Source organism: Plodia interpunctella, chromosome 27 (genome assembly GCF_027563975.2).
Source record: "Plodia interpunctella isolate USDA-ARS_2022_Savannah chromosome 27, ilPloInte3.2, whole genome shotgun sequence".
NCBI lineage: Eukaryota > Metazoa > Arthropoda > Insecta > Lepidoptera > Pyralidae > Plodia > Plodia interpunctella.
Genome location: NC_071320.1, coordinates 1,390,911 through 1,417,401, shown reverse-complemented (window position 1 = coordinate 1,417,401; position 26,491 = coordinate 1,390,911). Strand labels below are relative to the sequence as shown.

Genomic DNA, 26,491 nt, shown 5'->3' with positions numbered 1-26,491 from the left:
ATTTTCTTGCGTCTTTCAGTGTACCAAAGTAAGTAAAATCAAAGTATTTCGAAATCAATAATCAACAGTTTAAGAAAACATTGCAAGACAGTGATATGGCTGTGATCTTCTATTTGAAAAAAAAATTGTAAGAAATATAAATAAAATATTTGGAATATCTTTGAAACAACTACAGTCGGCACCGACATCACAATTTTTATTTAATAAGTAACATAGTAAACGAAAACAACTTAAATATACACTCAAACTAAACTTAAAATTACACAAATTAAAAAAAAAATACAAATCACACAGCCCCAAGGCGTTGCCTTGTAGCAACGTGCACAAAAGGCTGGCAGCATTGCCAATTTGAACTGATTCAGTTTGTTAAATAAATTTTTCATAGCCAAATTTTTATTAATCTTCAATTAAGACCAACCAGCAAAAATAGCCGTTACTTAGTTACAGTTATTCCTAACAACACCAGTATACATCCCACTACAAGTGCTATAATGATTTGTATCATTGTCTTTCTAGCGGCCGCCGCGTTCGCCGCGGCCGCCTCGGCTGCCGCTGCTTGTGCGGCTGCCGTTTCGGCTGCCGCTATACGTGCCGCTTCTTCTTCAGCCGCCGTTTTAGCAATTGCCGCTTTTGCCGCCGCCTCCTTCTCCGCCAATAATCTCCTCAATTTTGCCACAGGTTCTTCTTTTTCTTCCACTTTCGGTATTGTTGATTCAGGCTGTGGGTGTATCGTCCCCCGTCTTGATTTGAGCTTGGGCGTTTCTTCCATTATTTCCGCCGGCTTAGTATGATTGTGACTATCAGTATTTTAATAAGATATCCATACTTTCGCCTAGTATTTTAGATGGGTAAATAGGCTCGTATACATTTTATTTTAATTTCACCATCGCCAATAAACAATGCAGAGACTGGAATAATGACTTTGTTATTTAGTTAGTTTTACGAACATATATTTTTGAATTAATTTAATACATTTTTAATGAATATGGCTTGATCAGTATAAATAAATATAGTTACAACCTTATCTCTCATGTTTTGTAACAAAAATAGACGCTTCACTTTACTTTTTAAATTTCTATCGTTCATCGTTCATCCAAACGATAATTTTGCCAACGTCAAGATTATTATGTATCACCACGGATAAAATTTAGCCTATAGAAATCTTGGATAATGTACCTTTCGATTGGTGAGAGAATTTATGAAAAAGCCTCAAAATACAAGCTCACAATCTCACAAACGTTTACCTCTTTATAATAATAGTATAGATTGTAAAAACGACTGTAATTAGTAATTGGATTATAAATGTCAAAATATTACTAAATTCTCGCGCTTGCGAACTTTTTCGAGAACGTATTGAATGTTTCCGTGAGCTGTCGAAACTTCCGAGAATGTTACATCGCTAGGCAAAGCAACACTTCACAAATCTAGATCATGTCATAGTTTAAAAAAATTTAAAATTTTATTCCGTCATTATTTTAATTAACAACAAATTATATATTACACGCTCATTACCTATCGCAGCCGAAACGCGGAACGACGAACAAAATTTTTCAATTGTATCTATGAACAATAGCATCTATCCAACTATTAAGTACTAGGGATTTCAAAATACTACAAAAACTGACCCCGCGGGTACGGCAGAAACAATGTCAGAAGAAGACAAGCCAACTTCAAGACGGGCTACCCTACAGTCAAATAAGGATTCAACCGACGCCGCTGCGAAGGCAATCACAGATGCGAACAGCCCACAGTCGAAACGGGACACGGTACAAATAGACAAGGATTATGCAGAAGCGGCGGCGAAGGCAATATCGAAAATGAGTAGGCCACAGTCCAAACGGGGATCGATACAGACAGACCAGGAGTTAGCGGAGGCAATCGCAAAAGCAGCAGAAATGGGCAGAACACTTTCAGGACACGAAATGACAACGGAACAATTGCAGGAGGCAATCGCAAAGTTGGAAACGATGCAGTCCAAACAAGGGATGCCAGTGACTGAGCAGCAATCAGTAGAGGCAGCGGACGTGGCACATGGAACGCCACAGACAGAGCATGAATCAGAAGATGCTGCGGCGAAACCAGCTGAAACGGGTGGGCCGCAGTAGCGACACAGGTTGCTACTGACAGTAAGATTTTGCATAGAAAGGTTGTAAAAGCTTATCCAAAAAGGTCAAATATTGGGTGTGCTTGCTACAACTTTTTGCCGACTTACAAGTACTGAACTGCTGTACTTTTTTCAAAGATTTCAAGTACATAAATATGTAATCCATATTACTAATAAATAAATTAATATATATTATACTATGTTCAATAACATATCTATATAGGTATTTAGTTTTATTTTAACTCCACCTTTTGTTCCTTTTACGTCTGAGGGTTTTACTGGTTCCTTCCTCAGGTTTTAACCGTCTAAGTCCTCATTTCTTCACACGTTCTTCTGCAATCTAAATAGTCAAAACATTCCTCCTTAACGAAGTCAAGCCAGCACTTTATAAAAGGACAAATCACACAGTGAGTTAGCCCCAAAGTAAGTTCGTGAGTTATACACATGGGATACTAAATTAATGATACTATATTTTATAACATATACTTAGATAAATATACAAACGTCCAAGATCCAGGTCAATCTGAAAAAGATCATTTTCCATCTTGACTTGACCAGGGTTAGAACCCGGGACCTACAGTATATTAGTGTCTTATGTTATCCGTTAGGACACAGAGGGCGTCAAAGAAAGACGGGGTCAGATAGGTTTGTGGCTTTATGCCTTCTGCCAGGCCAGGCTTCTCTAAAAATCGAGATTCTAAGAGGAATCGTTGTTTAAAAATAAAACAATTTAAAATAATTATAAATAATTCAGCAATTGTGTATTAAGTCAGCGTTGATTTGATTTATTTGATTAGTATACTAGTGCAATATAATAAATTTAATAGTAAATAAGTAAAAAGTTGCATTGTCCGTCGCATCATATTCACAACCCCAGGCTTGTAGTCATACTTAGTTACTGCAACGATAGAAAGAGAGACAAAATATGAATGCAAATTATTAAGTTATAATTTGCATTCATATTTTGTCTCTCTTTTTACTCAACACGCAATTTTTTACTCAACAACCGGCAGTTATCACTTCAAAAGCTATGACCAGCTCATATAAACGACTTTATCCCAATAATTAATGCTATAATCCCCAATATCACTCCAAAAAGTATTTGTATCATCATTTTTCTTGCCGCCGCCGCTTCCGCTGCCGCCGCGTCCCTCGCCGCTCGCGCCAACGCTGCTTCCTCCGCTGCAAGTCTCGCCGCCTCATTTTCCGCCATTAGTTTCCTAAGTTTCGATAATGGCTCTTCGACTGTCTGTGGCGCCGCCACTGGGCTGTTTGCTTCTACATCTTTTGCATCTTCTGTATACATTGTACCTCGTCTCGTTTTTGGCTTGCCAGTGTCTGATACAGCCTTTGCTGGCGGCTGAGCTATATCTTGTTCAGCGTTGACTGTCCCACGCCTGGTCAGCGCTTTACTTGTTTCTGATATAGTCTTCGCCGGCGGCTGGGTTTGATCCTGTTCTGCGTGTACCGTCCCACGCCTGGACTGCGCTTTACCTGTCTCTGATAAAGTCTTCGCCGGCGTCTCTGCAGCAATGGTCCCTCGTCTCGATTTTGGCTTGCCGCCTTCTTCCATTCCCTCCGGCGTTCCCGTCATTGTGTTGGTCAGTATTTTATGAACATATCCATTTTATAATCGTACATATAATACAGATTGCAGATACAATTTTTTGTGTTTGGGCGTCGCCATTGGTTTCGTACACTACTGTTGTTGAGGAACCACTTTATATATTTTAAGAAATATACATTTTAGAAATAAATTTATACATTATTCGATTAAGACGTGACCTAGATGTTAATTATGATATAACCTTTTTAGGATTCCGTAGCCGAATGGCAAAAACGTACCTGTCTGTTAGGTCATGAATTATGTCACTGAATATTAACCGTTCTATGATTGCTTCTGCGGCACCTTTTAAGATATAGTGGAACTCACACTTGGACATATTTTTGTATTTATTTAGTGTTTATTGCATTTTACTTTTTAATTCTATGATTTCATCGTTCATCTAGCTAGACGATGGTTTTGCCAATATTCAGTTTGAGGAAGACTCCTGATAATAACCTATTAGTCAGCCTTGTGGAGTGGAAATAATGATTCAATATGCGCATGAGCATGAGTGGTAACATGCCACTCATTGCTCTATTATTACCATGCTGAGCTGGTCGCCATTTCGGCTTACATATTGTATTCGATCTATATTCGTTACTCTTCTGTATGTTTGGATATTATGTGTTTGCCGAATAAATGATTTCTCTCTCTCTCTCTCTCTCTCTCTCTCTCTTTCTTTCTTTCTTTCGCCAGTTACCGAGTGCCAAAGAACAAAAAGCAAATTAAAATTAAACAAACACTTTATTTATCCATCCTCAAAACATAAATAAATAAACAATATCTAATTTATTTACTCATAAAACTACAAAGAGGGTGGTGGAATCGGTATTTTCCTTAGAAAATGGCTTCTGACTTGAGTTGGGTCCACTGGAGGCAATAAAGTGGATGTAGGGGGCGCAATGGCGGACACGGGGGACGCCGCTGGCAAAAAAGGGTTCACTAGGGGTACAGGGGTCGAATAGGGGTACACTAATCTATCCTGGATGACTGGTCGGGCAGCGCATGGAGTGAAGGGAATGATTTCTTGCTGTGCTGCAACTGGTCGTTGTACATCTTGCATTAGTAATTGTTTTGTCCTCGGAGCTGATACTTCTTGGAGTAGATTCATTACTGGACTCGTGGGAACTTTGTTGACAGCTCCTGTTAACTGTAATATTTGCTTCGCCCTTTCAGAATTCGCCGGGTTTAATATGTTTTGCAGTAACGCCCCCATAGGAATTGCTTTCGGAAGTATTGCTGGCGCGATCAGAGGCATGGCGATCGACAGAATGGTAAATAACGTGAGGTGAACCATTGTGTTGCTGTGAAATAAAAAATACGGATACAGTATCATGTCTTTATGTATTACGGGGTGGACAGAGCTAAGGGTTGTGAAATTCGATGGCAAGGGTATATCGGGCTGATATATCTACTTATTACCCACAAAATCCTTATCATTACATTTCATAAAATAAAGTATAAACACAAAAACTACTGCACAGATTTTCATGGTGTTTTCACCAATGCATTAGTATGATTTTATTATACACTAGCGGCCCGCCCCGGCTTCGCTCGTGTTAAACACGTAATAAATTATGCACCTAAACCTTCGTCAGGAAACACAGTATCTATTGGTGAAAACCTAATGAAAATCCGTACAGTAGTTTTTGAGTTTATCGCGAACAGACACACAGATAGACGCGGCCGAGGACTTTCATTTATTATATCTAATTAATAATTCATTAGAAATAAATGAAACTAATTTTGATGCCAAAAAGTGTCTTATTATTTAATGAATGAATATTATAATATCAATAGTAGACTTACCGTAGATTATTATTAATGTCTGTGATAATATTAATAAAACATATCTCCTTTATATTCTCTTTTATCTAACTTTCTCAATGTATAGATATTAGATTAGAAATTTGTAATTAAAAAATTATTAATCAGCACAAAATTGGCTTCATATTCCTAAGAATCGGCTATCAGTTTTGTTATCATATTTATTGCATCTTTTGAATTTTCGCAACAAAAGTCACGTCTTTGGCCATAATACTTATCGAATTCTGTCCAATATTACATAAAATTTATGTAATATCAGACAGCATTCGATACTGTGAACATTTATGCATTCAGAAAGATGAACATACAGATTGACCTCGTGGATTCCAACCGACGGATACCGAGGAAGACCTAAGAGCGGAATACGAGTAGTACTTAACAAGTTTATTTGTTAGACAAATAAAAAAAAACCCCGACTTTTAATATTAATTTCACTACCAACTTTTGAACGGCTGATCAGATTGTCATATGGCTAAGAACAATCGGGAGCTGTTGTTGTATGCTGTCAGCCTTTTGTGTAAGTACGTTACCTCAAAGTAACGAATTGCAGGCTGGCATTTTTGTAAATATAAATAGGTAATTCTTTTTTTTTTTTTTTAATAATTTGTTTTTATTACTTTTAATTTATTTTAGCTGTATGTAGGTTTTTTATTCTTTATTTACATGAAATGAAATAAAAAAAAAAACACAAAACAGAACTCTCGGGATAAAATTATCTATGGCACAAAAAAAACTAAACGAAAATCGGTTCATCCGTTTGGGAGCTACGATGCCACAGACAAATACACAGATACACAGACACGTTAAACTTATAACACCACTCTTTTTGCGTCGGGGTTTAAAGAGATGACAGACAGGAAATGGCAAGATGGTTAGAGGAGGATTTTGCCCAGCAGTGGGACTTATATAGCTGGAATATATATATTACATACACATCGTATCTTTTGTTTCACTCATAAGTACAAGAAAAACACGTAAAATAAATGAGAAGAAACGTGACATATTTTATATATATTTGCGCTAATATATTTTGTCACATGATGCCCGATTTTTAACCCCCGACGAAGAGGGGTCGTGTTATAAGTTCGACCGCTAAGTGTCTGTCTGTATGTGTACAAGGCACCGTAGCTCATCAACTGGTGAACCGATTTGGAGGTTTTTTTTTATTTGATAGTTAATTTTTATGCAGTGGTTCTTAGATAAGTTTCATAAAAATCGGTTCGGCCGTTGCAAAAGTTGTAGCGAAATGAATATTGAAAGTTTTTTTTTAATTTGTCTAACAAATGAACTTGTTTAACGATAATAAAAAATTTAGAGATAAGACTGGAAATGCTATGGAAATATTCTAGTCGCATTTAGTTAGTTTCACTCTCATCTGTCCCATCAGGTCTTAAAACCAAGAAAAAAAAACTCATTTTTTCTTTGTACAGTCAATAGCCATCAAGTTACCCGGCACGAAACTCTATGGCGCGGTAATAGCAACGAGTTTGCTATGAATTTGGGTAGGTTGATGTGCTGTTGACTGTACCTATTTAAGTAGATCGCGAAACAGGCACACCGAACTTTGGCGGATTCGGTATGTACACATAAACCAACCCAAATTCATTGCAAACTCTTCGTTATTACCGCGCCATGGAGTTTCATGCAGCTTGATGTGCTGTTGACGTACATAGTACATTACTGGCTTTTCATTTCAGTAAATAAAAGCTCTCATACAAAATACGCAATCTTCATTCGTTCGAATCGGCTTCTGTATGACTCCGGCGATAGTGTGGAGCTGGCATTTGATAAAAATATTTACGTTGCCAATTTGTTAATATTACTGGATTAAAATTTATTTGATTGACAAAAAGATACAGATTAGTTACTGCTTATTTTTCTCATTTTATTTATATACCTAAGTATAATTAATTTATACGTCCAAATTGCGTGTGTGAAATTAAAAAGAAAAACATTTTTATCACGTTTCACATAACTTTATTAATATCATCTATCTAGGTAACGACTACATCACAAAAACGGAGGTTGTATAACCACCTGCCTCAAATACTTCGCACAACCCAACGCTGGTGGGTAAGGCGGCAGCGTTGGGGCACACCCACACTGGGTCACCGCCTGGGCGCACCCACAAGTGGGGGCATACGACACGGGCGACACGTACGCACCGCAAGCGCACAGAGCATCATTGCATCCTCCACACACCTCCACAGGCGGTGAATAGTAATAAGCTGGTACATCAACTTTGGAACAACCGCAAACAGGAGTGGAACAACCGCAAACAGGAGTGGAACAACCGCAAACAGGAGTGGAACAACCGCAAACAGGAGTGGAACAACCGCAAACAGGGGTAGAAGAGCTACAAGAGGGTATACCCGAGCCTGATAAAGCTAATTCTACTGATGTTGAAAAACTACCACAAGACCCGCACGATGGGACTGGTACCGTTGGAGAATAATACGTGGGTATTTCTATAACCGGTTTGGGGCAGTTACAAGTGGGTATGTTGCTGCATACAGGTACTTCGACGGGGGTGACAATTTCTGGGATGCTGCAGCTTGGCAGCAAGGGTAGGTCGAAGGGTAGGGGTAAATTTTTAAAGGGTACAGGGACGCTCGATAGTATGACGTTCTTTTTGAGTACTGCGGCGTTTGTCTGGAACTAGAAAACATTATTTTTTTGTATAAAAAACGTAATATATTTCGATACTTAGTAGTAATTTTAACCGTGTCAACTATTTTTATTAATTTCTCGTAGTTGCTGCTGAAATATCAAATAACGATGTGTTCTTTTTTTGTCGCAAAATAATGTCATCTCTTCATATAGTTTCTACCATTGCGTTTAATGCGCTATGTATGTATAGCCGCACACCGCAATCACATTTATATCAATTTGTTTTATTTCTCAGCGAAAAATATAAAAATTGTCATGACAAATTTTACCACACTAGATAAAATATTTTATTAGAAAGTACTCCATACTCAATATTTTTATAAAATACCATAAAGTTGACATCGACCGACATGTAAGCAATTTATAATTTATTTGGTGGCCATTTTGGATTTACCTACTCAACTGTGCAGCTAGGTAGGTAATATTATGTGTAATGAAAACATGAGGCAAACGGACGGTCGTAAAATCAGATCATAGCTGAATCATCAAAATTTTCATTTTACGCCCGAAGGCTTCTGGACGTCACAGCTTCGAACACAACCGGGAAAACATGAATATTAGAGAAATATCGCCGCGTATGTAGCCTTTTTTCGTACCGCGGCCTCTGTTTAATAATTTAATTGTATAATTACTTACAATTACTCCGATCAGAAGCAAAAATAAGTGGGTCGAAGCCATTTTGACTGAATAACCTATTTATTAAATGTATTCCTTATATACCTCGCGAATAGCACCATGTTACATGCGATAATTTCGTTACTATTTCACAGTAACGGCGTATTTGATATTGGTTGCAGCCTTTAATAAATAGGTAATTAGGTAAGATAGGTGAACTATTTATCACGGGGCTTTATCTATAAGCATAAAAATTTTAACCAGAATGTTATATAGCGTACTGTATTAAGGCATAATGATTTTTAAACATTACGTTTTTACACATAACTATTGAAGCATTACAAACTTAACCTTATAACCCTCGGTGGATTGGATACATAAAGTTCCACTTATTTATAAAACGATTTATGGAATCCTTCCAACTATTTAAGCTTTTACATATCTAATCTTCGTATACAAAATTATAGGCCACGGCAGCCATAAACTTCATAAACTTTGACAGACGGCTCTCGATAGCAAGCCGGCGGCGGGTGGACAATTTATTAGCAGAATTGCTAGGTGCTATAACCTAAAAGTTAATTAAAGACACTTTTACTCGTATGCCAAAAATCAAAATTACGCAAAAACCGGTATGATAAAGAACAATAGCACAAAATAAATTATTTGAATGAAATCGCACCACATTTACATAAGAAACTTATGTTATTCAAACATAAACGAGGACTTGTCGCAAAGCAGTTATTTGTTCAGCTATGTTTGTTTATTATTTATTTGGAAAACAAACAGTATCGTAATTATGTAAATAAACGCTTCAAAGAAAAACAAAATATGCCTACAAAGAATGTACTCAGAGACCGTATCACGAAAGAAGGCCCGTGCCAAAATGAGAAACTAACAATAACAGATAGACCACGTTATTGTTTACAGCGACAGTAGCGCCATGTCTGCGGGACTTCTTTCGCGGTACGACTCTTAAGGGAGCTCTCCCTGATAACTAGCGCCACCACTTTATTTTTAAATTAATAATGAAAATTTAAAAAAAAATTATTAAACAGGAAACAGTTGCCAAGAAAATCCTTGTAAATTCAATTAAAAACTACTTAATACTTTCTACTGAAAATTAATTAATAATTTCTAGTGTATTATAATAGCCTATTATATTTTTTTAAATTTAGCAATTTTATTTTTTGTAATCTTAGCTTAGAGAAAAGGGTAGGTGTAATAGAAAAAAAAATATAAATTCAACAACTGTAAATGCCATTATATTTCAGTCAACAAAACATTATAATTATTACAGTGTATTAAAAGTTAGTTTTAATAATAGCGTATTTTTAAATTTCCAAAACTAAAAAAATATAACTACTTAAATAATAACGAACATTGTTTGGTCGGCAATTAGAAACAACAGTGGCGCCCTCATCAAAATCAAAATTTTATTCTTGTACACATTGTAATAATACAAGAAAAAAATTCTTCATACAACAGTTTTTATCCGAATATAATATGTCAGTATAACCCATCATTCCAAATATACACACATAAAATATGTAAAAAGTTACAATGCATCCAAAAAGATTAGAAAACAAATGAGGGCGCTGTCTTCGACCAATCATAATCGTTAGATTTAGTGTTGCAATAATAAAAAAAATTTGTTCGATGAAAATCAACTTTCTACACTTAAGGACGCCCCATATTTTGTTAATGTGCTAATTTTAATAACCACTTCGTCCACTTTTTACAAAATATACATACACTAACAAAGTTAAAACTACTATACCTACATTTAAATTCTAAGTGGCACGTTTAAAGTTATACTAGCAGCTGTGTTTTACATAACCGATTTATTTCAAAGAGAAAGAAATTAAAGAGAACGAGCTGGCAACACTGCCATACAATTTCCCAGCCTATCTCATACAAAGCGGGTAATCCGTCAATCCAAAACCTGTGACACGGGACGAAATATATTAGCACTGTCCCGTTTCCTTTACACGTTTCTCTTATTTGTGTGAGCGAAACAATTTTCTTTGTCTACAATTTAGTTGTTGACTTTCTTGATTGTTTAGGGGTTCGTTCATACCAACAAAGGTAGAAACGGAAGTTTCTAGGATCATTACTTTGTTTACAACTTTTGTGTGATGTCATCGTTCTAAAATTACTCAAAAAATGCACCTTTTTAAAAAAAAATCATAAATCTCCACACATAATGTGGGGTTTTATACCTTTGGTGTGTCAGTTTAGATGCCTGCGGCATCCCAGCGGAATAATGTTTGAAAGCTTCAAGAATTATTTTTAACTATCTGTACCATATAGATATAGTTAATGAGTCTATATCTATTCAAAATTTCATCAAAATCGCCCCACTGATTTAATCAATCGTAACAGACATTAGAATGTATATTTTAAAAGATAATTATGTCATCTTCCCCCTATTTTGAAAGCAATGAAGCTGCCAGTATCAATTTATAGTTCTTCTTCATTCATTCTTCGCTGGCGGGGGCTTCCCACTAGCAAGTACTTTCTTCATAGTTTTCATCATGGTAGGAATGAGAGTCATGTGTTTGTCCACACACTTCACTGCACATTTCTCGAAATCTATTGTGCACTTGTCAATCTGAAACAGAAATATCAATGTACTTGCCGCGCCCGCGGCTTCGCTCCCGTGCGAATTTCGGGATAAAAATTACCCTGTATGTTATTCTAGGTTATATTTTACACATTTACCGAATTTATTAACAAGCGGTCCAGTAGATTAGTTAGTAGTTTATACATTTACTGGGGTGGAGGGTTGGCTGTACTTTTTATTAAGTAACTAGCTTTTGCCCGCGGCTTCGCCCGCGTGAATTTCATAGCAAAATCACAGTAATTTTTTTATCGCGTACTCTGTAAGACTGGTAAATATATATGATTCAAATTCGCATTTTTTCTCATCTTTAGTTCAGTTTTCTGTTTCCCGCTGCGTGTCTCGTCCCGTAAACTTGTCCAATCCCGCTTCCTGCTATGTAATGTAAAGTAGATACGGGAGTACCGTTTCCTACATATTGTGCCATCATATTTTTTGCAATGTGTCCCGTCCTGCTTCCCACTACGTATCTCCTTCCCATTTCCCGTTCCTACTCCCACTCCCGCTTTCTGCAACGCGTGCCGTCCTATTTTCCATGACGTTTTACGTCCCGGTTTTTTATTAACCACAAACGTAAATTAAACATTTTTTGTATTTACTATTACTGTTATTTACTACAAAAAGTAAGTGTGTCAATTTTCAGCTTTTTATCTTGAAAATTGTATTAAGTCCCATACAATCTTTCACCCCCCTTATTAAGGGGTTGAGGGTTAATTTTCAGAAAAATCTGAAGCACGTATTCATTACTTTGTTGTAAACAATCAAAATCCAAATTTTCAAGTCACTAACTTCAACGGTGTAGAACTTTCATATTTACAGTTTTTCATCCCTTTCACCCCCTTCTATATTGTTTACACCTTTCTACAAAAATTTCAAGTAAATCGGCTCGTGGATTGTTATTTGAATTTTCTTACAGGATCATTTTCTGGGATGAAATGTCTATAAGATGTTAATCCGGGATTGCGAGAAATTTTTAATTCATAATTAGTTTTTCAATTATCCTACGGGAACCTGACCATTTACCGAAATGAAATATATCTAATTTTCCTATAGGACCCTCCTCATTTTCCGGGATGAAATGTCTATAAGATATTAACCCGGGATTCTGAGGCATTTTTATTCATAACCTGATCATTTACTGGGATGAAATGTATGTAAGATGTTAAGCCGGTATATAAGGTATCTACATACCAAATTTCAAGCAAATCGGTCCAGTAGATTTCGAGTGATGCGCATTCAGACAGACAGACAGACAGACAGACAGACAGACAGACAGACAAAAATTTCCAAAACTATATTTTCGTCATCTATATCAGTAACTAAGTATATTCCATGAAGAATTTTAAAAAAATATCCAATGTACAAATTTGGACTTTCTTCAATTTTATTATATTGATATATTAAGATAATTTAAGTAATTCTTAAGTTGTTTTGTAAACTTTTTAGTGGTTATGGTGAGACAATAAAGTGTTATTATTATTATTTATTTACTCGTTAAAAACGTAATAAATTATACACCAAAGGAATCACACTATTGGTGAAAACCGAATGAAAATTCGAGCAGTTTTTAGTAGCACCATAAGGTCATACTTATCATAATAAGGCATTGTCATCCAAATTAAAGTGTGTACAAAATTTCAGCTCAATCAGTTGAAGATATCTGCTTCAAACTCGAGTTGCAAGATTCCACCCGAGACATAGGAACATATATACATAAAAGCTTGTAAAATCAATGATATTTAGTTGATCACTTTATTTAAAAATCGGTTACAGTTAACTTACAATTTCTTGACTCGGGTCAGCTCCCAGCCTGTCCCTAGCTGAGTCGTTGCAGTCCATCACACATCGCTGGAGTCTATTCTGAAGATGATTGATTTCTCCCTGAAAAATAAAAGAATATAACACGTTAATACATAAATACTTAAATAAAATGTAGACCGCGTTTTTCTCTCTTATTTTTGCATGTTCCCAGTTGCATACGGAGCTGCGACGGCCCAAAGCCCGCAGTTTGCGTAAAATTGCCATAAAATTCGGTAGATTTGACTATGATATAACAATTGGCCACCAGCCTAACATCAACCTTCTTTGGGAATTCTATTGTTACCTATCAGTTGTGTCCCTTCATTGTCTCGTACGACATCCAAGGGAGGACATGGAGTAAGGACCACATGCATATAAGTTGCACATATTATTATGGGATAATCATTGAGCATATTCCACCTAGTCAGTCTATCTTTCATCATAATATACAGCCCTCTGTGACCCACTGCTGGGCATAAGCCTCCTTCCATCCGGACAAGTCCTCCGTCTTGATATTTAAAAAATGTTGACACATCTTCCTTCCATCGAGGATAATTTTCCTCCAGTTAGGCCTCTTGTCTGGGCCCTTGCTGCGTGCGGAGTCCGAGCCGCTAATTATTCCAGCCAGCCCAGCTCCTTTAGGAAGCGGAATGTTGACACATGAACACCCAGTAATTTATCTAGAAAGAAGTACCCACCTGTACATAGTTATTAGCCTGGTTCAGTGGACTAGTGCAGTTCTCAATGCAGCCGTGCACTCTCTCCAGTGAGGACTGCTGATCATCGCAGCACCTGGCCGCACACCGGTGCATGTCACCCTGGAAACCATAAAAATATAGATATTTAGGGACAAATCATACTTGTGTAGTTTGGCAAGTTGAATGGAACCCACAGGATAACCGAATTTGCTTGGAATTGTCACCACTAAATTCTATTTTAGCATAGCAGATTTTCTACAGCTCTGCGGACCCTGGACGCCGACACTCAATGGCTGAGGAAGAAACCGAGAAAACGCGCTGTGTGTTAATGCAGATGTTAAGAAATTAAAGTAGAAATACTAATATAATAATTAGAACTAATCAGTGCTTGTCCAGGTTGTGTACTTAACACCGTCATTTAATATGCACACTTATCACTAAGCTACAAAGTACCTACATACGACTTTGAGAAAGTCTATGGACGTAAGAGATAATAAAATATTTGTTTTTTCATAAAGATTTTCGAAAATCTGACGTTCAGGCTTAGCTTTTAAGGTTATAGTGCTTAGTTGATATAGTAAAAACATAGTATTCTCGTCATGATTATGTTTATTTGTCGCCGAACGGGTTAAACATATCGGTACAATATTTCATACTCGAAATATAATCAATATCTACCTGTATAGAGAAATTATAAAAGTTATTGCATAAGCCACAGAGTGTAAACTTACTTGCATTTTTCTCAAATAACTCTTATCCAACTCATTGACTAGATTAGTCATTTCTTGCTCTATTCTATATTTTTGTGCTTCAACCATTATGTCGGTATTTATTTATAGCTAAATAAAATAAATTGAAAATCGCCCCCTCGTGCCGGAGCCGAATGATTAATAAGGCTGTGACAGATGACTGAGACAGTGATAATTTGTCACAGTGACATTGATATAAGAAAATTCAAATATCGGCAAAGTTATAAAATTAGATCTAATCTAAACATTTGACCATTAGCATAAAAAGATATATCTATACTTACTAGTATATATTTGCTTGTTACTTTATACGCACGTGTATTGTGTTTAGATTACATTTCTTGTGCTACTGCACTGCTCTGTTACAAAGACATTTCAACTTTCTACGCCCAATATACTGCCCTGCATTGTATAAAAGAATTTTATTTTATTGATTTATTATTTTCAGATACCTATGTACGTACTTATTCAGTTCAGAAAGTAAGCACATAATATGTAACTAAATAAAAAACCAAAATTAAATGACAATTATTTATTCAAATAACACAGCTGATTTTTCTATCCTTTTGGCAACTTACAAAAGAATCGGTCTAGCAAACCTCCTGATTTCCGGGCAGAGCGGTGTTGCCAGCTTCGTGCAGCTGCACGGTGACGTCACAGGCACTAGTGACCCGTAGCCACTGCTACAAAACGCGCTTGACACCAACGGAGCGCCCGCGACCGTGTAGCCGAGCCCATATGGCAGCTCAGCTGCGACTGGTGGGAGTATCAGTTCGTAGGTGCTAGGAAGGACGGGTACTTCTAGTGCCGACAGGATGACTTCGGTTTTTGTTACTGGCAAGTATAGGGCTGATGTTAGCTGAAAAATAAAATCTAGTTAGAATTTGGAGTATAAAAAGCGTTATATAGAGCATAAATATGCATCTGAAGAAATTTAAGTAAATAGGCATTTTTATTTTGATTAGGTTTTCTTTCTACCTAGAAAGCAAATATATACTTGATTTCTTTTGGAAGCTAAAAAAGGTACATAAAATTAATGGTAGTTAAAATAATAACATTATTTTGTATATTGTAGGTGTCTGTATCATCTTATTATGAAAATTCTCGGGTTGGCTTATCAAAAATTACGAAAAGTATAAGTTACAAGGTACATTTCAAGCAAAGGTTACTATAGTTGATTAGATAATTCTATGTTTTTTTAATTTCGTAAAAAACATATTTCATAGGCATGGAATTAGTAGGCACTCCGAAGTACGTACTAAATCCATGTTTATAGGTTAATTACGTACTAGATAAGTACTTTAAAAAACTACTTACGCCCAAGACTGCAAGAAGAATTAAAAAATTAAGAGACATTTTCTGTTGCGCGCGTCAAAAAAAGAACAAACTGAAAGCGAATAATGACACAATCAAATTGACCTATATAAATATTCAAAATTTTTTCCGGACGTGCTGTTATGACGAAATTAGTCGGTTTAATTTCGTATATGTGTACCTTATTTGGTAATTGCTTGGAAAAATTTCAGGTTGGCACGTTCTCATATTGTTGTTGACAAAGGTACGTATCTACTTCTTATTATCTGTTACTTACTAGCTGTTTACCGCAGTTTCGCCTGCTTAGGTAAATGCTCTCGGGAACAGTTTTATCTTCGTATTAAAATGGGATTGAGACAGTTTGAATAAAATATCTATTATGCTTAACAATCGAATTTGGTCTGACTTCATGGCTGAGGGTCATGATCATTAGGTGGAACGAAACACACACAACGATTTTCTTGGCAAAAATAATGGACGGAGTGATTTGTCATTTTACACAGCAGATATAATTAAGTATCTAATAAATTACTTCACGACATTTTTCTTCGTCGAAAGCAAGTGGACAGATCAATAAACAACCAATAAATAACCTACTGTTATCCCTTTTTGTAGCAGTGGTGGTGTAATGGTTACGACGCCCGCCTGTGGTTCAAAAGATCCCAGGTTCGAATACTACTCGTGCCACATGACTTTATTTACCAGTCTGACTCATGTATAGTAATTTTCAACGTCCACCGCACTTGCTTCTGGCGAAGGTAAACACCGTGAGGGAACCTGCGCACTGGTTGATTATTAACTTGTGTGTGAAATAGAGAAGGCAATGGCAAACCACTACATTATTACTGCCAAGAAAGTACACGTAATGACCACGACCCTCAGGAATATGAGGAATACGACTATACAGATAAGAGAGATCCGTTTTAGTTCTCAATTTCTTAGCCGAGGACATCCAGGATAGTCACGATGAGCAGACACCGCGCGAACATTTTGGACAACCCAACGGACTTCAAAGAGATTTTAACCAGTTTTATGCTCAACGTACTGCAAGAGCAACCGTCTGATATCATAAATTATGCTGTCGAATTCTTCACGGATTTGCAACGGTCCAGGATCGAGCTGGGCGTCGTTAACGTGGACTATCACGACGATTCGGCTGAAGAGGAAATCTGTAAGTAGCCAGTGTCGTACAGTCCACAGCACATCGAGTTACCCTGCATGAACCTCTATGGCGATAAGTAATAGCGACGAGTATGCAATGAATTTGGGTAGGTTGATGTGCTGTCTCATTTCCGTATCATATTTGTACCGAACAAACCTACCCTTCCGGAATAAATGTCTGGCTATGCCGCTCTCGCCTGGCCCTGGCAGAAGGGGCAAACCCAAAAGGAAGGCTTGTGTCATCAAGGATAATATTTATTTATTTATGTATAAAATTTTATTGTTTCGAGTAAAAATATATAGTTATAAACAAATATGCCAATATGCCAATGGTCTGACAACTAGGGATGCCGACGATCGTGCGACGTGGAGACGAAAAAGTAGGTAAGCGGGCACTGGGCTCCGACGCTCAACGGCTGAGAGGAAAGAACCGAGAAAACGCTCAGTTGAATAGGTATAGCACAGAAGAAGCGGAGGTCTAGTGGTTAAGGCGATATGTATCACATTTGTATTGATTTATTTTAAATTTGTAGCGAAAACTAAAAAAATATCACAGGCATTATTGTTACACTACATAAAGATAGTATTATATTTTTCCAGTATTTGTAAAGGGCATGGGCCTGTTGGCTTGCTCAGTAGTCTAAGAAAGTCAATTTTACCAAATGTAGTCACGATTTACGACAAGATTTTAGTGTGTATAATGTCATAATACAGTATCACTAATAGTATATTATCTATACCGATAATATTCGTGATAAATTTACGATTTTAACCGGTAAGTTGCAATAATTTGATATTATACTGATAAACTGTTAAATAAATTAACTTGTTAGTAAAGTTGGCACTCAAAAATATTGTAAGCTACACACAGAGACAGTGAATTCAGTATAATATATTTAACTTTATTTATTTAACTACTTAAATTGCCACAATGCTCATATATATTATATTCGTTGCCGCTAGTTTGTCGACTTTTACATGTCAGGTAAGACTTAAAACAATCAAAACTTGTTTACAATCATTGAGGTAAATATTTCAAGTCAATTATGTTTTGTTTTCTTCTTGTAATATTTTCAACATAAATAGTATTAAGTACTTACTACCTACAAGATTACTGTAACCAAAATAGCTAAAATCTTAGATACTTACAAGGTCTGATTATTAATTCTTTACTTTCATATAAGTACCTAATTGTTTTTTTTTTTATTTACACCGCTGAGGCCTTACGTTTTTGCTTTTAAAAATACCAATTTAATTTTCCGTTTCAATCTTAGTAACTCAATGCATATCCGATGCAATCCTTGGTCTGTCATTTTTATACACATTGGACACTAGGACTGAATAACTTCGAAAAGGGTAATTTATCTCTCATAACTTCGAAAAGAGTAATTTCTTTTCTCTCATCTCCCGTTCGGGGCTGTGACGCTGCGAAGCCCTGGATCAGCGTAAAAAATAATCTTAAAACTTACTGCCTTTCATCAACCCTCTTTGGTATAACAGTTGCCTAATTGGCTGTGTCACTTGTACGAGGATATGAGTCCACGGGAGGATATGAGTGGTCCTGTTTTAGGGCGGAACCTCACGCCATCCACTACAACGAGTGTTTGACATACATCAATTTATTTTCCAGGTCCAACCTCAATACACAAGAAAGCAGCTAAATTTTTATAGGCCTCAACAAGAAATTATAGAAACGGTTGGAAACTTTCCCCAACAAACAGTCATAGCAGAGGCGCCGTGCAACACGCAAATACCTGTGTCTATTCCTTCATCTACAACGATAATCACTGATTGCTCGCCAACAGCATGCAAAAATTTAGCAAATACATTACAATTAATGATAGTTTGTAACTTACTACAAAATACAAGAGGGGGATCAGAATTAGCCTTACAATTAGCTGCCCCTATCATTAATGATTTATTCACATCTCCTGTCTTGTCTTGCGGCTGTACGAATCCATTTGCAACTAATACAGTTTCCCCTAATTTCGTTTCGCCTAGCGCTGTTTCGCCTAACGTTATTTCTGGATTAACTAATATTGTTTCTGGTACAGCGCCATTTCTGACGTACGCTACAGGTGGCTTGCTATCCAGTGTGTTTTGATTCAACGTTATTATTTATTTTAAGTTAAATTTATTTATTTGTGTTCATTCACTGTTTTAAAATGAAAGTGTTGGGTAACTAAAATTATATACTTATTAAATTACTCATTTTTGTTTTATTTGTCTGGACAAATCACACAGATGGAGTTCCGTTTACTAAATAATTGATGTATTTGTAAATAATAAAAAGATGACTTGAAATTTGTAAGTAAAGTGTCAACTCATGTTTGTTGGCCCCTTGCAGGGCGTCACATGTACTTATCCATTCCTGTAACAACTTCGAACTTGTGACTGAAATAAATCTGAATCTGCCCGAAAATAAGTTCCGAGACTTGTGTCAGTGGATATTTTTAATTTAATGATTCTATATTTTATAATATGTACATATACTGACGTACATTTGAGTACTTCGTTGGCGAAGTGGTAAAGTGCTTGCCTCTGAACCGAGAGGTCCCGGGTTCGATCCCCGGTCGGGTCATGATGGAAAATGACCTTTTTCTGATTGGCCCGGGTCTTGGATGTTTATCTATATATGTATGTTATAAAATATTACTATATTTGATTCGTTGAGTTTGTAGTATCCCATAACAAGTCTTGAACTTTTACGAACTGACCCCGTTATAGCAGCATGAAGAACCTAATACGCTACAGAGGTCGTCGATTTTTATTTAATGTCTATCTATCCCTTTATAATAATTAAATGTAGATTCAATTCCCGCTCGATTCCATAACTTTTTCATCTCATTATTTTCAATATTATGTTAAAAGCATATGTCACATGCATAACAAATCCATTCAAATTAAATGTACCTAGTTAATAAGAAAATAAACACATTTTTGTTTGTTGATATAATTTATTTACAAATAGTAATTATTTTCTAGTTAAAATTACGAATGCAGATAGAAACAAAATAACATTGTAATATTAAGCAAGCGATATATTGCTACGTGACATTTCATACATAAGCAAGTTGATAAAGTATAGTTAATATCACTCTTACTACTACGAGTATTTAGCAATACAATAGATAACAATATCAAATTAGAATTTTATACTAAAACTTCACCAGTCTAAATTGTAATTATAAAGCCTACGTGATAACTGACAAACCCCGGGAAAGCTATCTACGATGGTATGGCCCACATCCTACTAATATTATAAGAAAGTTTGTGAGAATGTGTGTGTGTTTGTATTACTCTTTCACGCAAAATCTACTGGACGGATTGTTATGAAACTAGAATATAACCTGGTATAACACATAGGGTACCTTTTATCCCGAAATTCGCACGGGAACGAAGCCCCGGGGCGAAGTTAGTCTTACATAAACCAGCCAGCAATATTATTACTGCAGAGTGTTGGCAGAAAAGGCAAACTCAAGAAGTGCTCGAATGTTAAAATCAAAAAGAAAATAATGATAATGAATCCTCCAATAATAAATGTGTTCTGCAATCCTTATAAGTTTAATACGATTAAGTGGGGTGATGATATTATGCAACAAAACGACTGAAAACAATACAAATAAAAGCTGAAACATTTCAAAAAACGTAGCCACCAGGCAGTGGTTCTACATTCATGTTAAAAACAGGGACATTAACTGGAGAATAGCCGAAGTTGCACACAATTTGAGCAGGAATTGACTGAGGCAAAATCAATTCTGCTGCAAAAGGCACTGTTATAGGCACAGGTGTTATGACATCAGCATAACCTGAGTAGTAATCTGATATATAGGATATTGGTGCAGTAGGAGCTATTGATACTTGTAACGGAGCTACGGTTTCTGTCACCTCTGTAACATATGTTGGAGCATAATACGGAACTGGAGTTACGGATATAGTATCTGTGATTGATGTATAAAGATCTGCAACAGGGGCAGTTATAGATGAAGATACTTCCGTAACCGTTGATATTACTGGAGCTATTGCTTCAGGAATTGGAGCTACGACTTCTGGGACAGGAGCGTATACGTTTTGAGTGTATGTAGTAACTGGTGTTACTATTTCGGTTACTGGAGCATATGTAGGTATAGGTACATCTATAACACTATTTACTACTGGTGTTATAGGAGTAGATGTGATAACTTCAGTAACCACAGTTGGAATGTCTACTACTGGACTGTAACTTACTGTAGTTACATCTATAGTAGGTGCAATGGCGTCTAAAGGAGAAACTACAGTCCCTATAGTCCCAATAGCATCATATAAGGGTACAAAATTGGACAAAAATGGTGATGCAGGCGGTGCAGCGTAAGATGATTCTAATAATTCACTTACTATTAACAATTGAAGAACATTTGCTAAAGAATTGGCTACTGAATTATCAACAACTGTTGTAGAAATCACAGGCGTAGGGTTCGTTATGATGCTTGAAGTCACAGGTTGAGGTAAGTCAGGTATATCTAATGGAATTTGAGATGTTGTAGGTAAAAGGCAACTTCTAGCAGGAAGTACAGATAAAGGTAGATTAAAATCAGGTACAATAGAAGGAATTTCTGTTATAGTAGGTAAAATACCGTCGGTTAGAGAGAAGAACGATACGATGGGTCCAATTTGAGATACAGAAGATGGTGTAAGAGGCTGAAGTAGGGGTTGAGTCAAAAAAGGTCCATTGTAGATTTGTGCCGAAGCCTGAAAAAAGTGTTGTAAAATTTAATGTTATTTAAATAAATGTTATATATAAATATATATATATACATATATATATATATATATATATATATATATATATATATATATATATATATATATATATATATATATATATATATATATATATATTTGAGGATCTTAAAAATAGTAATATTACAGTAAATAGTACTGGCGATCAAAAAAATGAAAATTTTTTTAGGGTGAATCGCACAGTCATATTTGACGTTGATTTTAACGCGCCCCTGACATGTAGACAAAATGGCGTAGGTACTTTGCGTTTTTCTGCACACGTTAAAGTTAACATCCAAGTTGACGGTGCAACCCATCCTTAGAGTCAATTTCTTGTTAATCTATTGCCTCTGCTATCATGATCAGAGCTAATAATGTCAAAATGAAATTCTTACAGCATTTCTTCTCAGCAATGGTCTTCTTAAATTTTAAATTTTGACGCAAAAAAGTGCCCATAGTAGTCTAGACTTTGAATAACGCTCTGAAAACCACTTTTTGAATTGAAAATTTCAATTCGTTTTGTGGTGCGAACTCGTTGTGTCATTTATACAACAAAAACAAATGGAATTCTACTATTTATATGCAAAAATATGCATGATGATGGTGATAAACTACGAATCAACCAACCTGCCACACCAAAGCTGCCACAGCGAGCAAAACTGCCGCCATTTTGAATCGCACCACAGACAAATAGTGCAAACAACCTTGACACAGTTTATTTATATAGCTACGTGACCTATATCTTTGTGTAATAGTGTCAATTATTTCGTAAAATTGTGATTATAGCGAATTGTTTTAATCATATTGCTATACTGAGGGCTTCAGAACGCTCATCGCGTACAATTATGGATCCCACTAATATTACAAAGGCGAAAATGTGTACTTTTATTACCTCACGTTCACCTGTTTTTGACCTCGAGTCAATAACTATGTCAATTCCAAATTTCATCCAAATCTGTCCAGCCCTGAAAGTGTGACAGAATGAGTGACAGACTACATATAATTAGTCTTAACGTGGATGGAGTCGCGGGCAGCTGCCAGTAAGTATAAATACCTATTTACTGACTGTTATTGTCCGCGACTCATTCCGCGGTATTTAAATTTTGCAACAAATCTTTACTTATAATGATACTAGATAGATCACGATGGAATGATATCAAATTATGTAATAGATTTTAAGTGATTATTATAGTGATAAATGTTTAGTATATATACACAGGTTGATTTCATTTTTAAATCGTAGTCACACTTGATAGTAGATTTAATTAACAGTTAATTAAATTTAGACATTGTAAATTTAATTAAATTTGTTAATTTAAATTCAAAATATGGTAAGGAAAATTGTAATTTTTGCGGCTGTTTTTATTCAGGTAAATATTTGACACTTTTAAGATTTATGGTTTGGAAATATAGATATTTAAGTAACGATAACGTTAGATATATATTAGGAAAGAGGGATTCTGAGCTTCATAGAGGAACGAAACGAAGAACGCTGAGATGAGACGGAAAAATATGTCTTAGAAATATATAGGTAGTACTAGATTAGATGTTGCCCGGGGCTTCGCTCCCGTGGGAATTTTTAAATAAAATATAGCCTATAGAAATCTTGGATAATGGTGTCTAAATAATAAATAAATAAATATAAATATATTAGGACAAATCACACAGATTGAGCTAGCCCCAAAGTAAGTTCGAGACTTGTGTTATGGGATACTAACTCAACGATACTATATTTTATAAATAGATACATATATAAATAAACATCCAAGACCCGGGCCAATCAGAAAAAGATCATTTTCCATCATGACCCGACCGGGGATCGAACCCGGGACCTCTCGGTTCAGTGGCAAGAACTTTACCACTGCGCCACCGAGGTCGTCAATCTATCTAATGGTGAAAGAATTTTTGAAATCGGTTCGGTAGTTTCGGAGAATCCTATAACAAAATCAAATACATTGTTCCTCATTGGAGATAGTTATATATATGTATATATATATATATATATATATATATTATATATATATTATATATCTTTTTTCAGGTCATAAATTCACAATTAATCATAGCTCCAATCAACTACCCGATTCTAAGCGAGTTATTCGAGAGACGAAACCAGCCTGTCCCACCCCTGTCACCAGTCGAAAGCGACGCGTTATGCAAAAATTACGCATCGTCTATCCAGAACGTTATTTTCGAAAAATTCGCCCAAAACTGTTTGAGAAAACCCGTTCTCGGACAAATGTCCGGACCGTTGGTTAACGAAATATCGTCAAATGTATGTAAATGTCCCCTTTGCTCCGCTGTGAGTATTTCACCAAACGGTTACACGAAAGCCTATATAACTCCATCAACTGTATCGAATTTAATAAGTAAAGCAAACGGCTGTAATTGTAATAACTGTAACGTTGCGAACAACGTTATTAATAATGTACCGGTTAATAACTTACCGGTTAATTTCGTTATTCCGAATAACGTTATAAATAATAATGTGAAACCGATTAATAACTTTAAAAATGTACAAATAACCGATCTTTTGTCGCTTTTGAAAGGGTTAGAGTGTTCTTGTCAAGGGCCCGTTTTGGTTTAGTGTTATTTAATCTTTATTTAATGTTAATGTAAGTTATTTATTTAAATATATTATTTATTTTGGTTTTTATATTGTATTTTTACTTCGTGCTTACCTAATACTACCTTATTTACAGTGTTTCTACAGTGTTCAGGAATTTTTAAATTGTAAACTGACATAGGTAGATAATATTTTACAATGGAATGAAATTATTTAAACCACTAATATTTATGTTCAATACAATTACAATATGATTATTTAAGATACTTTTATATTTGTATGCCAAATAGGCTGAATGTATGGAACTTTTGAAATACAAAACAACAATGTTGTACCCATTCAATGCAAATAAATACTTTCTTTCTTTATATTATTTACGTGTGATCTATGAATGGACGGAGAAGTCCAGTGGTTAAGAGTCCGCTTTAAAATCTATAGTTTTACAAATTCGTATTTTTCTGTCATCTTAAGTTCAATTCCCTATTTCCCACTACGTGTCCCGCTCTCTTCAAAAATAATAAAATTTCGCACAAATTTCCACCCATACATAATGAGATGCGATTATAAAAATCTAGTTATTGTATTATTACATTTTACTAATCACCAGTTTTTACCTAAAATACAATTTCTAAGTTCTTCTGCGTTGATCCGTCGACGGTTGTCAACGTGTCGGAGGATATTCCAGCGCAACTGAGCAACGGGAACACGCTCTAAGCAGAATTGGCGTCAGAAAAACGGCCGCTTATACCTAAAATGAAAATAAATAAATATATTAAGACAAGTCACACAGATTGAGCTAGCCCCAAAGTAAGTTCGAGACTTGTGTTATGGGATACTAACTCAACGATACTATATTTTATAACAAATACACACTTAAATAGATAAACATCCAAGATAAAATGAAATTAAGAAGTTTATTTTTCACCATGACCTCGGGCTTCACGGCGTTACAGCCCCAAATACAACTGAGATCACGGGAAGATGAGAAAGAGGGATTAAATTCCTATTGGAAACAATTGAGATAATATAAAATGACCCTGATAAAGCTTGATGAATTATGACACAAATATAATGTATTATTACGACGGACCTTTTATCATCGTGTCATGTACGAATTTGAATATATTCAATCCTTAAATTCTGAACGAAAATTTATGTCTGATCTGATTTTTTATTTCGATTTTAGAACATAATTCCAATTTAAAAGTAATGTGTTTACTCGTGTGATGACGGTGATAATCTGGTAGTCGACTATGACCGTGAGTTCACAGGTTCAACACAATCTAGAAAAAGAAAATTATTTAATTCCTACAAATAGTGTTCAATACATATTATTATTATCACATCTGTGTCCCTTGTGTGTAGGCAGAGATTTGACACTGTGGCGACATCTACCACGCCACATGCACAACGGCGCAGATATAAAAAGCGATCAAAACGCAACGAATAACAAGCCACAAAAGTGATCCAGGTAACTACGGACAGATGGCACGACGGTCGACTCACTATGGACAGCTAACAAGCCTAGACCGCGCAGACAGTGCGTTTTCTATTGGAAGCATAAATAAAACCTCCGACATGACACCGTCGGAGCCGTGCGGTTCCCCGGCGCAACACCTAGCCTGGCGGGAAGATCTTCCCTTTGTGGCGGTCGAGCAATAATCACCTAGCTCCCCGCTACAACACAGTTGTTGAAAGACCATCGAGTGAAAGAAAAACTTTGGATGTGCTGCTAACTGTGCTAACGGGAGGTAAAACATTAATTAAAAGTCACAGGGGGGTGAAGCAGACGACTATATATAGGTTTACTATATTAGGGTACACACATATATGTAGCTATATAGAGGTACACTGTAGATTCCTGTCATAAACTGTCAGTCAGTCCCATACTATACAAGGCATATATAGCATAGCCGACTTGTTTTATTATATACTATAGGTATATAGATGTTGAACCTAAGTACTTATATTATCGTGATCACACACATTCTGAATTTCTCATT

The 26,491-nt window shown here is 35.9% G+C and overlaps 5 protein-coding genes and 1 long non-coding RNA gene across 6 annotated transcripts; 1 reads left to right on the top strand and 5 right to left on the bottom strand.

The window, feature by feature from the left end:
* Positions 1-3,143: 3,143 nt before the first annotated feature.
* On the bottom strand, positions 3,144-3,698 carry LOC128681350 (uncharacterized). Its single transcript, XM_053765150.1, has one exon. The coding sequence runs from the start codon at positions 3,696-3,698 to the stop codon at positions 3,144-3,146; it is 555 nt and encodes a 184-aa protein (XP_053621125.1).
* Positions 3,699-4,441: 743 nt separating this feature from the next.
* Positions 4,442-5,643, bottom strand: LOC128681480 (uncharacterized). Its single transcript, XM_053765408.1, has 2 exons — positions 5,520-5,643; positions 4,442-5,014 (listed from the first exon to the last, which is right to left on the bottom strand). The coding sequence occupies exon 2, from the start codon at positions 5,005-5,007 to the stop codon at positions 4,516-4,518; it is 492 nt and encodes a 163-aa protein (XP_053621383.1). The 5' UTR covers positions 5,008-5,014; positions 5,520-5,643; the 3' UTR covers positions 4,442-4,515.
* Positions 5,644-7,491: 1,848 nt separating this feature from the next.
* Positions 7,492-8,994, bottom strand: LOC128681463 (keratin-associated protein 5-1-like). The gene is made up of 2 exons (XM_053765365.1): positions 8,844-8,994; positions 7,492-8,195 (listed from the first exon to the last, which is right to left on the bottom strand). The coding sequence occupies exons 1-2, from the start codon at positions 8,883-8,885 to the stop codon at positions 7,548-7,550; spliced, it is 690 nt and encodes a 229-aa protein (XP_053621340.1). The 5' UTR covers positions 8,886-8,994; the 3' UTR covers positions 7,492-7,547.
* A 1,064-nt stretch (positions 8,995-10,058) lies between these two features.
* Positions 10,059-14,861, bottom strand: LOC128681486 (uncharacterized protein). Its single transcript, XM_053765420.2, has 4 exons — positions 14,672-14,861; positions 13,941-14,060; positions 13,225-13,323; positions 10,059-11,433 (listed from the first exon to the last, which is right to left on the bottom strand). The coding sequence occupies exons 1-4, from the start codon at positions 14,756-14,758 to the stop codon at positions 11,296-11,298; spliced, it is 444 nt and encodes a 147-aa protein (XP_053621395.1). The 5' UTR covers positions 14,759-14,861; the 3' UTR covers positions 10,059-11,295.
* Positions 14,862-20,088: 5,227 nt separating this feature from the next.
* On the bottom strand, positions 20,089-22,643 carry LOC128681483 (uncharacterized). The gene is made up of 2 exons (XM_053765417.2): positions 22,550-22,643; positions 20,089-21,892 (listed from the first exon to the last, which is right to left on the bottom strand). The coding sequence occupies exons 1-2, from the start codon at positions 22,589-22,591 to the stop codon at positions 20,804-20,806; spliced, it is 1,131 nt and encodes a 376-aa protein (XP_053621392.1). The 5' UTR covers positions 22,592-22,643; the 3' UTR covers positions 20,089-20,803.
* Positions 22,644-22,759: 116 nt separating this feature from the next.
* LOC128681489 (uncharacterized) lies at positions 22,760-24,578 on the top strand. The gene is made up of 2 exons (XR_008406019.1): positions 22,760-23,292; positions 23,964-24,578. It is a non-coding gene; the product is annotated as an uncharacterized LOC128681489 (long non-coding RNA).
* Positions 24,579-26,491: the final 1,913 nt, after the last annotated feature.